Genomic DNA, 14,957 nt, shown 5'->3' on the forward strand with positions numbered 1-14,957 from the left:
CTTGTCACTGCTAGTCGGCAGCTGCAGCTTACGATAAAGCGATTAGAGGCATGGACTGCGAAGACGGGTTTTACCTTTTCTGCAGACAAATGTGTGTGCGTTCATTTTAATCGTTCTCGACGTGCTTTTACCTCCCCTGAATTGCGTCTGAGGGGCACCATTCTTCCTTTTAGAGACACTGTGAGGTTCCTGGGCCTCACTTTTGATTCCAAGTTGTCGTGGTTGCCGCACCTTAAAGACCTCAAGGTGCGGGCCCTGAAGGCGCTGAATATTTTGAAGTGTTTGAGCCATCGGTCCTGGGGAGCAGATCGGGCGCGTCTGCTGCAGTTTTATAGGGCTTTCGTCCGGTCGCGTCTTGACTATGGATGCACTGTGTATGGGTCAGCGAGGCCTTCGTATCTGAAGATTCTTGACGCAGTACACCATGAGGGTATCAGGCTGGCCACTGGTGCCTTCCGTACCAGTCCCATCCCCAGCCTGTGTGCTGAGGCAGTGGAACCGCTGCTCGCCATCCGGCGGAAACTCCTCATGGTGCGACGGGTGTGTCAATTCCTTGCCTGTCCTACCTCCCCTTCATACCCTACTGTTGCCCGACCCCCTATGGAACGTCTCTTTTCCAGTCGTCCAAGGGCAACGAGACCATTTGGGATTCGTGCCAAGCATTTGCTTGAGTCCCTTGGTGTGGAGCGTGTGGCACCCCAACTACAGGGTTTTACCCGCCTGCCTCCCTGGTTGCTCCAGAGGCCCAGCGTCCTTTTAGACTTGTCAGAGTACCGGAGGAGCTGCACTCCTGCGTTTGTTTTTACCTCCTTATTTTACGATATTTTAAACCAGCATCCTGACCATGTACCAGTATTTACGGATGGCTCTAAACAGGGGGACTCTGTAGGTTGTGCTGTGGTTTTCCCTGATCGAGTCATCAAATTACGGCTTCCTGCAGCGTTTACCATCTTTGATGCCGAATTGTTTGCGATCTTGCGGGCATTGGAGCAGATGAGATGTGTTCCCAGTCTTAAGTTTCTCATCTGTTCTGACTCTCTGAGTGCCCTTCAGACCATGCAACACTTGTACCCAGCGGATACGGTCGTCCAGAACATCCATGATGCCCTACTCCACCTGCAACGGCAGGGGAAGGAGGTTTCTTTCTGCTGGGTGCCGGGGCACGTGGGTATTAGGGGAAACGAACTGGCGGATGTGGCTGCCAAAGATGCATGTTCCCTCCCTCACGTTGTTGAATGTGCCGTCCCCCTCCATGCTGTTACCTCCCTTTTGCGTTCTCGTGTTATGCGTCAATGGGAAGAGGAGTGGCTGGCAGTCGGTGAAAATAAGCTGCGTCTGGTCAAGGCCACCACGCGGCCATGGCGTACATCCTACCAGTCATGCAGGCGGGATGAGGTTCTCCTCACCCGCCTCCGCATCGGGCACAGTCCCTTAACGCACGGTTTTTTACTACGGCGGGAGGACCCCCCAATCTGTAGTGCTTGTGGCGTCCAGATAACTGTCCGCCACATTTTACTTGACTGTCCTTTATTCTCTGACCAGAGGGCGGTGGTTTCCTTGCCACCGGATTTGCCCTCTATTTTGCAAGACGACGCAACGACTGTGGTTAAGGTCTTACGGTTTTGTGTCCTGTCCAATTTGTTGCCTCGGATTTTAGGGAGAGGATTTTAATGTGCTGCTGGGTGACTGGTTCACCCAGGCTTTAGGTAAGAGGTCCGCCAGTCACGATTACCTACTTGTTTCCCTTCAATTTCTGTTCTCTTTTTCTTGTGTTTCCTTTCCTTTTTTAGTGCGTTTCTTCTCCTCTTGTTTTGCCTCTGTATGTGAGGATTTGTAACTGCGTCAGGTCTGTGTCTTTTAGCCGTTCTCCTTGTTCGCTGTCTGTCTTCGTCTCTTCTCCGCATGTGTTCCTGTTTCTATGCGTTTGGGCGCTGATGACCACGCTGTTTAGCGCCCGAAAAAACTCAACCCACACACACACACACACCGTTCACGCTGGACTCGAAAAAACAGGAAACACTTGGTGACATGGCGCACAGAACACGGATGACGGCGACGGCACACGTATAGACTTTGAGGTACTAACCAATCTATATATAAAAAAAAGAAAAACTACTTTTAGCTAATAGGCTGAAAATGAAGTAAATACTAACGCAGTGTTGTTCAATACACCGTTTTCAGTCACTAACAGAAATATCTGTACTATACAGGGTGGTCCATTGATAGTGACCGGGCCAAATATCTCACGAAAAAAGCATCAAACGAAAAAACTACAAAGAACGAAACTCGTCTAGCTTAAAGGGGGAAATCAGATGGCGCTATGGTTGGCCCGCTAGATGGGGCTGCCATAGGTCAAACGGATATCAACTGCATTTTTTAAAAAAAGGAACCCCCATTTTTATTACATATTCGTGTAGTACGTGACATTCCGCCAGTGCGGACGATATTTGCTTGGTGATACATTACCTGTGTTAAAATGGAGCGTTTACCAATTGCGGAACAACCGAAATAAAATGTTCAAAAGTACCTACGTTCTGCATTTTAATTTAAAAAACCTGCCTGTTACCAAAATTGTCAGCCATATGTTTGTGACTATTACAGCGCCATCTGTCACAAAGCGAAAAAAGTGGTCCAATTAAAACATTCATAATATTTACTTACTACACGAATATGTAATAAAAATGGGGGTTCCTATTTAAAAAAAAACGCAGTTGATATCCGTTTGACCTACGGCAGCCCCATGTAGCGGGCCAACCATAGCGCCGTCTGATTTCCCACTTCAAGCTAGACCAGTTTCGTTGTTTGTAGTTTTTCCGTTTGACGCTTATTTCGTGAGATATTTGGCCCGGTCACGATCAATGGACCACCCTATGTATACCCGTTACACTCTGTATATAAGCACTTACAGAGGCATTTTTTCGTCGCTCAACGTGCATATGGCATTGTAGAGTAGACGGATAGTGTTGGTATGAAGTAGACTCCACCATACGCCATAGAGTGGACTGGGGAGCGTAGTATACAGGTACTTACGTCGACGAAGGGGCTGCCCCTCTTGACGTCAAGGTTGTCCTCGGAGCGCAGGAAGTAGGGCAGCACGTCGGCCCAGGACCAACCGCGGCAGCCCGAGGCGGCCCAGTGGTCGTAGTCCCAGGGGTTGCCGCGCATGTACATCATGCCGTGCAGCATCCCAGTGCCGCCCACCATGCGCCCTGCCACCGAGTAACGTCACAGTGAGATTATATGAGACAGTCTCAACAGCCGGGTGCTCAAAGGCATGCGACACCTCAGGCAAGTGAAAACAACTCAGTACGTGATTACTAGAGGCAGTCATAAAGTTCTGATCACGATCTAACAAGACAGAAACTTTTGCGATTAATTTTTTGTTTGTGTGCAGCGACATGTCTGCAGTCCTGACGCACATTGAAATGTCGGCACTACAGTTCCAAAGCACGCTGGTAGACCAGCCCAACTGCCAGAAACATCGCAGCCCACTGCACAGAGTACGCGAAAGAACTTGCCCCCCTTCTAACGGCCGTGTACAGCAAGTCTCTAGAGGAACGGAAGGTTCCAAATGATTGGAAAAGAGCACAGGTAGTCCCAGTCTTCAAGAAAGGTCGTCGAGCAGATGCGCAAAACTATAGGCCTATATCTCTGACATCGATCTGTTGTACAATTTTAGAACATGTTTTTTGCTCGCGTATCATGTCATTTCTGGAAACCCAGAATCTACTCTGTAGGAATCAACATCGATTCAGGAAACAGCGATCGCGTGAGAGCCAACTCGCTTTATTTGTTCATGAGACCCAGAAAATATTAGATACAGGCTCCCAGGATGATGCCATTTTCCTTCCGGAAGGCGTTCGATACAGTTCCGCACTGTCGCCTGGTAAACAATGTAAGAGCCTACGGAATATCAGACCAGCTGTGTAGCTGGATTGAAGATTTTTTAGCAAACAGAACCAGCATGTTCTTCTCACTGGAGAGGCGTCTACAGACGTTAAGGTAACCTCTGGCGTGCCACAGGGGAGTGTTATGAGACCATTGCTTTCCACAATATATATAAATGACCTAGTAGATACTGTCAGAAGTTCCATGCAGCTTTTCGCGGATGATGCTGTAGTATACAGAGAAGTTGCAGCATTAGAAAGTTGCAGCGAAATGCAGGAAGATCTGCAGCGGATAGGCACTTGGTGCAGGGAGTGGCAACTGACCCTTAACATAGACAAATGTAATGTATTGCGAATGCATAGAAAGAAGGATCCATTATTATATGACTATATGATACGGGAACAAACACTGGTAGCACTTACTTCCGTAAAATTTCAGGGAGTATGCGTACGGAACGATTTGAAGTGGAATGATCATATAAAATTAATTGTTGGTAAGGCGGATGCCAGGTTGAGTTTCATTGGGAGAGTCCTTAGAAAATGTAGTCCATCAACAAAGGAGGTGGCTTACAGAACACTCGTTCGACTTATACTTGAGTATTGCTCTTCAGTGTGGGATCCGTATTAGGTCGGGTTGACAGAGGAGATAGAGAATATCCAAAGAAGAACGACGCGTTTCGTCACAGGGTTGTTTGGTAAGCGTGATAGCGTTACGGAGATGTTTAGCAAACTCAAGTGGCAGACTCTGTAAGAGAGCCGCTCTGCATCGCGGTGTAGCTTGCTGTCCAGGTTTCGAGAGGGTGCGTTTCTGTATGAGGTATCGGATATATTGTTTCCACCTACTTATACCTCCCGAGGAGATCACGAATGTAAAATTAGAGAGATTCGAGCGCGCACGGAGGCTTTCCGGCAGTCGTTCTTCCCGCGAACCACACGCGACTGGAACAGGAAAGGGAGGTAATGACAGTGGCATGTGCCCTCCGCCACACACCGTTGGGTGGCTTGCGGAGTATAAATGTAGATGTGTAGATGTAAAGTGCGGATTGGGCGCGCCATGCATAGCATGAGACTCATGTTTTATCGTGCACAGTGAGGCATGCCGATTTGTTATTAGAACGAAAAAATACAAACTTCGCGATCTAGTCCTGAAGACCGTGCGATGTCGTCTGGCTGCTGCGAGATCCTTTGCCATATGGCATCACGGGGATATGGTATGGAAGGGCATGAAGTCTGAACACCGCACTCCCAGCCGTTGTCGACGCTTCAGACCTCGGAGCTGCTACCTCTCAGTCTGGTAAATCTTCAGTGTGCGTCATGAGGCTATGTGCACCCTGTACCAGTCCTTCCAGCAAGGAAAAATTCTTGGCTTTATTGGGAATTGAACCGAGATCCTCCACATGGCAGTCGTCTACACTCATCTCTCAGCTTCGGAGAATAGGCAGGAAAAAATTCGTTTCACTATACTTTTTAGCTCTCTGGAAGAGAACAACTGTCGTCAGGAAAAAATGAACGAAAAACAGAAGCAGAAAAAAGTTTAACTACTGTGTCCCGAAAGTAACTAAAATTGTACCTTATGTTATGTTAACTGGGGACCTAGAAACGACGGAGAGGCTCCGTCCCCTCCGCAGTTGTCCACAACCCCACGACGACTACCGCAGTCCACTGCACCCCTCCGCCACCCCACACCGAACCCACTGTTATTGTGCGGTTCCGCCCCCGGTGGACCCCCCAGAGAACGTCTCACACCAGACGAGTGTAACCCCTATGTTTGTGTGGTATAGTAATGCTGGTGTACGCGTACGTGGAGAACTTGTTTGCGCAGCAATCACCGACATAGTGTAGCTGAGGCGGAATAAGGGGAACCAGCCCGCATTCTTCGAGGCAGATGGAAAACCGCCTAAAAACCATCCACAGACCGGCCAGCTCGCCGGACCTCGACACAAATCCCCCGGCGGATTCGTGCCGGGGACCGGCGCTCCTTCCCTCCCGGAAAAATTGTGCCTTACTAACGATCCGCCTTAGCTTTGCGTGGATAGCTCAAACTGTCTACAGCTGGACAATCTGTCTGGCATAGCAGTAATTTTGTTTACGGGCCACTGCATAGAGATATAATTAAATTTCATATAACAGCTTTAGGTAACTGAATATTATCGCTTTCATATAACTTAAACGATTTAAGCAGCGCACGCGAGGAAAGTTCTCAGAGGGCACCACTGTTACCAGTGCCACATTTTATTGGAATTTGGAGTGACATCTTATGGCGATGATGGGGGCTGTGAACTAACCCACTGCCTGTTCTACCCGCCTGCAGGGCTAGTTTGGTATGAGCTTTGGCCTCTCGCCAGGCACGCGACTGCGGTGCCAGTACAATGTGAATGTGGTCTGCCCGTCCACAGTGGAGTTCGGCACGAGCTAAGGGCCCTCTCCATCCACCTAGCCCCAGCACCAGTCTGGCGCGAGCTACGTTTTCTGTGTGACCTTACCCGCATTGCCCTTCGCATCCCTCAAACGTTAACTCTATACCAAAAAATCTGTTCTTACCAGCGCGTTACATTCTGCATTGCAGGTCATTTCGGAAGTCGGTGGTAGTTCGAACTAGCCACCCATTCGCTGTAGCACGTGCCAGCCTGACACTGCATTTGGTTGCCTTACACGGTTCCAGTGCGTTCCAACTTCACCAGTAGGTGGTGGTGGTGGTGGTTAGTGTTTAACGTCCCGTCGACAACGGGGTCATTAGAGACGGAGCGCAAGCTCGGGTTAGGGAAGGATTGGGAAGGAAATCGGCCGTGCCCTTTCAAAGGAACCATCCCGGCATTTGCCTGAAACGATTTAGGGAAATCACGGAAAACCTAAATCAGGATGGCTGGAGACGGGATTGAACCGTCGTCCTCCCGAATGCGAGTCCAGTATTCACCAGTAGGTGGCAACGGCATTGTTTTCACAGTGGTTCAAATCGTTCAAATGGCTCTAAGCACTATGGGACTTAACATCTGAGGTCATCAGTCCCCTAGACTTGGAACTACTTAAAGCTAACTAATCTAAGGACATCACACACATCCATACCCGAGGCAAGATTCGAACCTGCGACCGTAGCAGCAGCGCGGTTCCAGTCTGAAGCGCCTAGAACCGCTCGGGCACTTTCACAGTGGTGTAAGGCTTTAATTCACCATAGTTCAGCCACCTCGCACGTAATATTTACAAATTATACATACAAGTCTTCCTCGTGAATCAGTCTATCAGCGAAAACCGTATCAATATCTCTACAACAGATTCTGCAATTAGCCTTCACATACAGACAGATAAACGCAGTGTGGGGACTTTAATTATTGATATACAGGTATATAGATAGAAGATAGATAGAGGAAGAAGACAAAGGAAGTGCGTTTGAAGTACGTGCAAAATAAGCACCAAGGGCATGTCTGCACACCTGTCGTCAGTGATCCATAAAGCGAGCTGCGCAAGGATTGGTATGACTTTGTGAAAAACGCTGCAGTTGTTTCTCGTGACGTAGTGGGGTACACAGAGTGAAGGCTCGCCTACTCGGTCTTCAGTTTGCAGAGCTGTGGAGGAGGTAAGGGCATGACCACAATCTGGCGTCTTACATTCTCTCAAGCTTCTACTCCCAACCCCCACCCTCTGCTCCGACCTCTCTGCTACACTCGCGCTACACAATTTGTTCATTAATAGGACTCTATTGCCCTTATACATGGTACACACATTTATTATTGATCCTTAATCCACTTTATTTAACAGCATACATTAATTTTATACCATTAAAAATCAGTTTTTAATAATGTGCGATTTTTTAGTCCCCTGCAAAGCGGAAACTTGTAGTCCTAGAGAACAAATGAATAGGAGCTTTCTCTCTGTGAAATTTAATGTACGTAGTTTAAGTTTGTTCTGGGAAACAATTTCACTAGAAGTCTCCGTTTTCGAGTTATTCAAGAAAAAGAAAAAGAGTGACCTTAAACCTCCCCCCCCCCCCCTCCACCCACGCCTCCATCCCAACGCTCATACCACACAGGTCAGGGGTTGCAGTATGTAGTTCATGGTACCACTGTACAAAAATTTGCGGCGACACGAAATTTTTCCCCCATTCAGTCTTTTTTTGGTCTTCGTTGAGTGGGCTATAAAATGAATGGCGTGTAGTGGTCGAGCAGCTCTTCATGGGGTATAGATTTCTGTAGTCATGCTAAGCGACGTCGCTGGACACCGGATAACAGGAATGATTTGGAGAGATGAAGTCACGATGTATCTTGTGGCAATCCAATGTAAGGGTTGGAGGTGGCAAATGCGTGGAGAATGTTACCTACCATCACGTGTAGTGCCAATAGTGAAGTACAGTGGTGGTTGTGTTAAGGTATGTGAGTGTTTTTCGTGGTTAGGGTGTGGTCCCCTTATTGCGTTTGAGAAAACTAGAAATGAAGAAGGATACGCACACGTTTTGCCACCTTGTGTACTGTGTACATTCGAAGAACATTTCGGAGACTATGACAATATCAGCATGACAATGTACTCCGTCATAAAGCAGCGCCTGAGGTAATGGTCTGTGAGCAATAACATTCCCGAAATAGACTGGCCTGTACAGAGTCGTAACCTGAAACCAATGGAACATATTTGGGATGAGGCAGATTGTCAACTTCGCTCCAGATCCTATCGTCCAATACCAGTACCTTTTCTGCTTTCGGTTCTTGAGGAAGAATGAGCTGCCATTCCTCCACAGACATTCAGACGCTTCACTGACTGTATCCGCAGTGGAGTTCAAGCCGCCATGAAGGCCAGAGGCGCACACATCGCATATTAATGTCCACTAATAGGTGTACGAATACTTTTGACCAGATAGCACGTGAAAGACGGTCTGTGGAGAGACCAGGAGTGGAGAGACGAGTAGAGCGTGTGACTCACCTCGCGGCCAGTAGCAGGTGCTGGCGAGGCAGAAGTTGGGGTCCTTCTCGAGCTGGTAGTTCCAGTCGAGTACGGTGCCCTCGTAGGCGTGGTAGAGGCTGGGGGCGGCGGCGGCGGCGGGGGCGGGAGGTCCCGCCTCCAGCAGCGTGACGCGGTGTTGGCCGTTCTCCGAGAGGCGGCACGCCAGCACGCTGCCCGCCGTGCCGGCTCCCACCACCACGAAGTCCGTCTCCTGCGCAGCACGTCGCATTCTCAAGGAACCCTCACGACGCATGGACTCTCACACGTTTACGCCCTTAAATGGATGGGTGGGCTTAATTTGGAAAGCTAAACAGCGAGTTTATCTACAACTGTACTTTGCGAGTCACCTTACTCTTACTGGATGTTGCGTTCTAGTTGCGAATTGAAGGGCTTATTTCAATACATCTCCACTTTTCTGTCTACAATGCTTCTGAAATTTATGGTCGAAACAAACAGAAAGAAAGGTTCATCTCTAGGAGGAAGCTTGAATATTTCTGGTATCTCAACTGCAGATTTTTCAGCACTCATTTAACTTTAGAACTCTGTATCTCAGACTGAGCAAAAATGGACTTGTACCACTATTGAAATAAGCCCTTCAATTGGTCTTGGAAAGAAAGATTGTTAGTAAGCCCCGTGTGCCCTCATATCTCTTTCAATTTTACCTTCGTGGTGTTTTTGTGAGATGTGCATAGGAGGAAGAATATATTGATTGATACTTCTAGGGACGTATGCTCTAGGAATGTTTAACAGTAAACCCTCCTGTCGTGCAGCTCTCTCCTCTCTTGTACCATCTGGCACTGGCCCATGGTGAGCATCTCCATGATGCTTTACACCTGCTAGATGAAACTATAACGAAACGCACTGTTCTTCTTTTGATCTTGTCTATTTCCTGTAACAATCCTATCTGGTACGCATCCCAGACAGACGATCAACATTCAAATAGTAAACAAATTAGGATTTTGTAACCTAGTTCAGGGACTACACTTCCTGAGCAGTCTTGCTATGAAAGTCTGGCATCTGCCTTACCTGCGATTAATTTTTTGTAGTCGCTCCGTTCCCACATTCCTAGATATTAAATGGAGATGACTGAGTACAACAGTGCAACCGTGCAATCTTACAATAATTGAGCTTTCTGTCTATTTATGCGCATATGTTACATTTGTTTATGTTGAGAGTCACTGCCACTCCCTACAGCGAGCATCGATCCCCTGGGCGTTGGAACCCTTTTGCAGAATATCGCTTCTGCGGTGGGACAATTCTGCGTAGTTTGGGGCTATTGCTGGAGTAGGAGCCTTTCCGCCGGAAGCATACAGGCGTACTGTGAAAGAAGGCTTTCAGGACAGGATGTCTTAGTTGCTTGCGAGTCTTCCAAGTTGTACGGCCGTCGTCGATGAAACTTTTCTGATCATGACGTTTAGTCCAGAGCTGTCCTCCTGGCGGCACTGACTTTCTTGCACCATGACCATACAACCCGAAAGACACAACAGCAACCATACTTAGAAAACCTGACTGTGGTAAGAGACTGATCTGTAACTTTGAGGTCTAGGTTAGGATGGAATCTGACTGTGAGATTGTGAGTCGGCGGAGCAGACTGTGAGTTGGCAGAGCCAATAAATGTGGAAGCAGAAACTACCTGAAGTGTCTTGGACTGCATAGAAGTGTGAACAAATTCCACGGCCGCACAAATGTCACTCCGAACAACTCGATCCTTTTGAAGCCTACCCGCATTTTACTATAGTTTTCTAGCCTTCCGACTTCTCTGTATACTGCAGTGTCGTCTACGAAAGGCCTCCTGGAACTTTCGACGTCATCTACCACGTTATTTGCATGTCTTGTGAAAAATAATGGTTCTCTAACATTCACTTGCTATGTGCCCCCGAGTCAATTTTGCGTCTGAAAATTTCTCTCCGTATAAAATGAAATGTTGTGTTCTATTTGTAGCAACCCCCATTCTCAGTGTAATATAATCTTGTGAATAGTCAGTGCTGTTGAAATTAAAAAATGAAAACTATACGTCCGCAAATACAGTCATTAAAATGTTACACGAATTTTTAACAGTATCATTGATCGTTTCCTTTCCGTGTTCTTCTTCTTCTTCTTCTTCTTCTTCTTAGCGCCGTCCGTTGGAGCAGGTTCTGCTTTTTGGGTCTAATGCTTCCATGGATTTAGGCTTCTTGGTCTTAGATCTGCGTTTATAGTGTCTAAAAACTACGTCAGAACAGGCCATGAAGGTCCAACGGTACTGACTGGCCGCCGTGTCATCCTCAGCCTGGAGGCATCACTGGATGCTGATATGTTAGGCATGTGGTCAGCACACCGCTCTCCCGGCCGTATGTCAGTTTCCGAGACCGGAGCCGCTAGTTCTCAATAAAGTAGCTCCTCAGTTTGCCTCACAAGGGCTGAGTGCACCCCGCTTGCGTACAGCGCTCGGCAGATTGAATGGTCACCCATCCAAATGCTATCCCAGCGCAACAACACTTAACTTCGGTGATGCGACGGGAACCGGTGTTACCACTGCAGCAACGTCGTTGGCGTTTATAGTGTGTAAACACCGTAATTTAGGTCTTGCACATTTTCTCTGGCCTTCGACAGTGAGAAGGTAGGGTGAGATGCTGACTGAAGTAGGTGATGCCCTTGCGATGTGCCCATACAGAGAAGTCTCCCTTCTTGCATCTCTTCACTAGCTGGGTTCACTTCAGCTAGTTGCCAGATCGTTGTTTCTTTTTTTTTCTTTTTTTACCGATCAGTGATATTCTCAGTACCGACATTTCCGTGACATATGGTGTGTGCTCAGCACTTCTAGGTGAAGGCTAACACTCAGCACTGTATAACGTAAATGGCCTCACCATTGTGCGGTATATCTTTGATTTTAGGTGGACAGGCGTGGAATAGCAGTAACGTCTCTGAACCGCGTCCAGGTTGCTTACACGTCCTCACACTGCTGTCACCCTATAGTCGACAATGTAGATGTAGGAATGTGTCTACCTTGGTAAGAGAAGCTCCATTAATTTATGTAGTTGCAGGAGATGGAATCGTTTCCACCTACTCAGTTTTGTGAATGTCTAAACGGAGATCAGATCTTTGTAGACGATCATACCAGTATTGGACTTCCCTGGTGCCCGTCACAAGCATTACATCGTCAGCATATGGATGATGGTTCCCTTTTGTCACACATTTAAAATACTGATAAAATAGTTTAATTCATAAGTATGATTGTATGATCATATATCTTATGGGATGAATCAGTCATCCTGAAACACAATCAAATCTCTATACAGTCAAATTGCGCTGTGCGAGATTTCCTTATTGCCTAAAATGGAGCATAAGTTCGTCTGTAGGCTGAACGCCCGCCATTGTCAACGTATAAAACATTATATAGTAATGCCTGATGCTCTATAAGTATTACTACACAAACAGTGCATTCTAGTAGATCTTCTTGTTGAGTTACCCGTGCCTCATCGGGCAATGTCCAATACAGAGCTTAGTTAGTGCCACTGAATGGAAAGATTAGTGCTGTGATCTTTTTGTGGCCGGCCGAAGTGGCCGTGTGGTTCTAGGCGCTGCAGTCTGGAACCGCGAGACCGCTACGGTCGCAGGTTCGAATCCTGCCTCGGGCATGTATGTGTGTGATGTCCTTAGGTTAGTTAGGTTTAACTAGTTCTAAGTTCTAGGGGACTAATGACCTCAGAAGTTGAGACCCATAGTGCTCAGAGCCATTTGAACCATTTGATCTTGTTGTCGATCTGACTGATTGCAGCTTGTTGGTTATCTCTTCCTGCTACAGTCTTACCCGCTTAGTCGTCACCCTCTTTATTAGTGCCGAAACGGAAAGAATATGGGTAGTCTACACGCAGAGTCGCCGTACTGACCATCGCAGTTATATGCACCTACAGATGCACACACAAAATGATGCTCAGTCCATTACTCAAGATACAACTTTGTCTATAGAATGTGGCATGTGTTCCAGTTGCACTGCAGTCCTCCTTGCACGGTTTTAACACGTTGCTGAGGCCCCTGACAATGCAGCAGACCGCCTGCTGTGGCTGCTGATGACCACATGGCAGTCACCATGTTTGAGAAATTATTTGGTAAAGAAACTGATTCTTTCACAGTTTTCAGCTTCATTCATCAGCTTTATGATCAACTGCCTATTATTTCATTGATGGCCATAGTTATTGTGACACTTCACAATTAAGTAACACACTGCACGAAATTCGAATCAACTGCAATGAAAAGTAGGAGACGCTATGAGTTTACATTTGGTGCATGTTAGATGATATATTGCTGCATGAGAAATGTAGCTAACGTATTGAATCTTTCTTTAAATTCGAGAGGAGAGATGCATCTATCTCCAGTCTCGAGAAAAATGACTGTATGTAGGGTGTTCACTTCTGCTCGCAAGCACTAACGATAGAATGAGAATAAAAGATTTATAATATCCATCGTATCCCCTCAACGATTCAAGAAATTTAACCATAATACATGTGTAACTACAAACTTTTACAACGAATGATATAATTTTTAAGTGTTATCGATAGTTAGTGACATTAAAGTTAGCGTGGCCTTGCAAAAACAGAACTGAAGATATTATAAGTTGATGAGGTTTTTCATGAGCTATTGACCTGACTTGTCCACAGTTCCTTCTTTAGTAATTATCCTAGCAAAACATTCTACACAATTCATTATTATTATTATTATTATTATTAAATTTCTGGGCACCTGTTGCGTGATAACATTGGGGTGATGGCACTTATACAGGGTGACACAAGGGAGACGGACGGTTTTGAACTGTGTATTACCGAGCTCGCGATGGTGGGAGGCGGTCGTGGTGGGGATAGTTCTGATCCACACAAGACGCGATTTCATTTACTCAGTCACTATGGAGCAGTGGGACTGGCAACGTCGAGTGTTTGTCTATGACAGTTTCGTGAAAAGTGGTGAGTCTATTAATGCTACGCAGCGATTGTTTCGTTCGCGGTTTGTCGGTCGACATGGAGCTGTTCCGAGCCGTAACACAATCCTCAGATGGGTGGAAAACTTCAGATCAACTGGAAACATAATGGATAAGAAGCATCCTGGGCCGAGATCAGAGTAACGACATCAGAAAATGTTGAAAGGGTAAGGCAAACGGCAGTCAGAAGCCCAGGACAGTCAGCTAGACGTCATGCTAGTGAGTTACAAATCAATTGTGAATCGGTTAGACGAATTTTGCATAAATAATTAAAATTCCATCCCTACAAAATGCTCATTGTCCAACTTAAATAAACTGATTTTGCTGTACGAGAAGACTTCGCTTACAGAATGCAAGTGATTTTGGGATCGAATGAAAATAAAATTTTATTGATGAGCGATGAAGCTCATTTTCATTTAAACGGGACCGTGAATAAGCAAAACCTACGTTACTGGGCTCCAGAGCATCCACACCTTATCCACTCAGAAAAAGCAACAGTCTGGTGTGCTCTTGGCTCTGTTGGTATTATTGGACCTTATTTTTTTGGAGAGAAAGGGGCCACAGTTACTGTTAATTCGGTTCTTACATTCGTATACTTGAAACATTCTCGAAACCAGAACTAAGAAGACGAATCCCTTTAAAACGCGTTCGGTTCCAGCAGGAAGGGGGAACATCGACTCCGCAAACACTTCAATGACAGTTTTTAGACGCATGTTTCCTTGCCGGATTATCTCACGTTTTGGCAATGTTCATTGGCGTCCCATGTCTCCCGACTTGTCAGTATGTGACTTTTTTCTGTGGGGGTACCTTAAGAACTGTGTCTATAACCACAAACTACGAATTTGGATGAAAAATGCAATCATTCAAGAAATTGCTGCCATCCCTGCAGAGATTTAGTCCGTGTGATGGAGGATTTTGAGAAGAGACTTGAGTCCTGCATTCTAAATGATGGACCTTGGCGACATTATTTCTCACAAATAACTTTGTCAACTAAAATGGCAAATAATGATCTTTGATTTTGTGTAAATAAACATGCATTATTTTTAAAGTTGGCTGAGTATTATTTCATTAAAAACCGTCCGTCTCCCGTGTGTCACCCAGTATTTGGAGGGAGGAGAAGGGGAGGGGGCAGGAGGGGAAGGGTGAGGAAAAATAATAATAAATTGTGCCATTTCCCCCTCCCCGAGCCGAAC

The 14,957-nt window shown here is 46.5% G+C and overlaps 1 protein-coding gene across 3 annotated transcripts in view; it reads right to left on the reverse strand.

Moving 5' to 3' along the window:
* The window catches only part of LOC124544799 (glucose dehydrogenase [FAD, quinone]-like), a 208,875-nt gene that overhangs the window by 26,416 nt on the left and 167,502 nt on the right, over window positions 1-14,957 (reverse strand). For all 3 annotated transcript variants that reach the window (XM_047123482.1, XM_047123480.1, XM_047123481.1), the window contains exons 3-4: window positions 8,793-9,024; window positions 3,031-3,209 (exon numbers count right to left, since the gene is read on the reverse strand). In XM_047123482.1, coding sequence (XP_046979438.1) covers window positions 3,031-3,209; window positions 8,793-9,024 — 411 coding nt within the window. The remainder of the gene's footprint in view (window positions 1-3,030; window positions 3,210-8,792; window positions 9,025-14,957) is intronic.

The sequence above is a fragment of the Schistocerca americana genome, chromosome 8, assembly GCF_021461395.2.
Source record: "Schistocerca americana isolate TAMUIC-IGC-003095 chromosome 8, iqSchAmer2.1, whole genome shotgun sequence".
In the NCBI taxonomy this organism is placed as follows: Eukaryota; Metazoa; Arthropoda; class Insecta; order Orthoptera; family Acrididae; genus Schistocerca; species Schistocerca americana.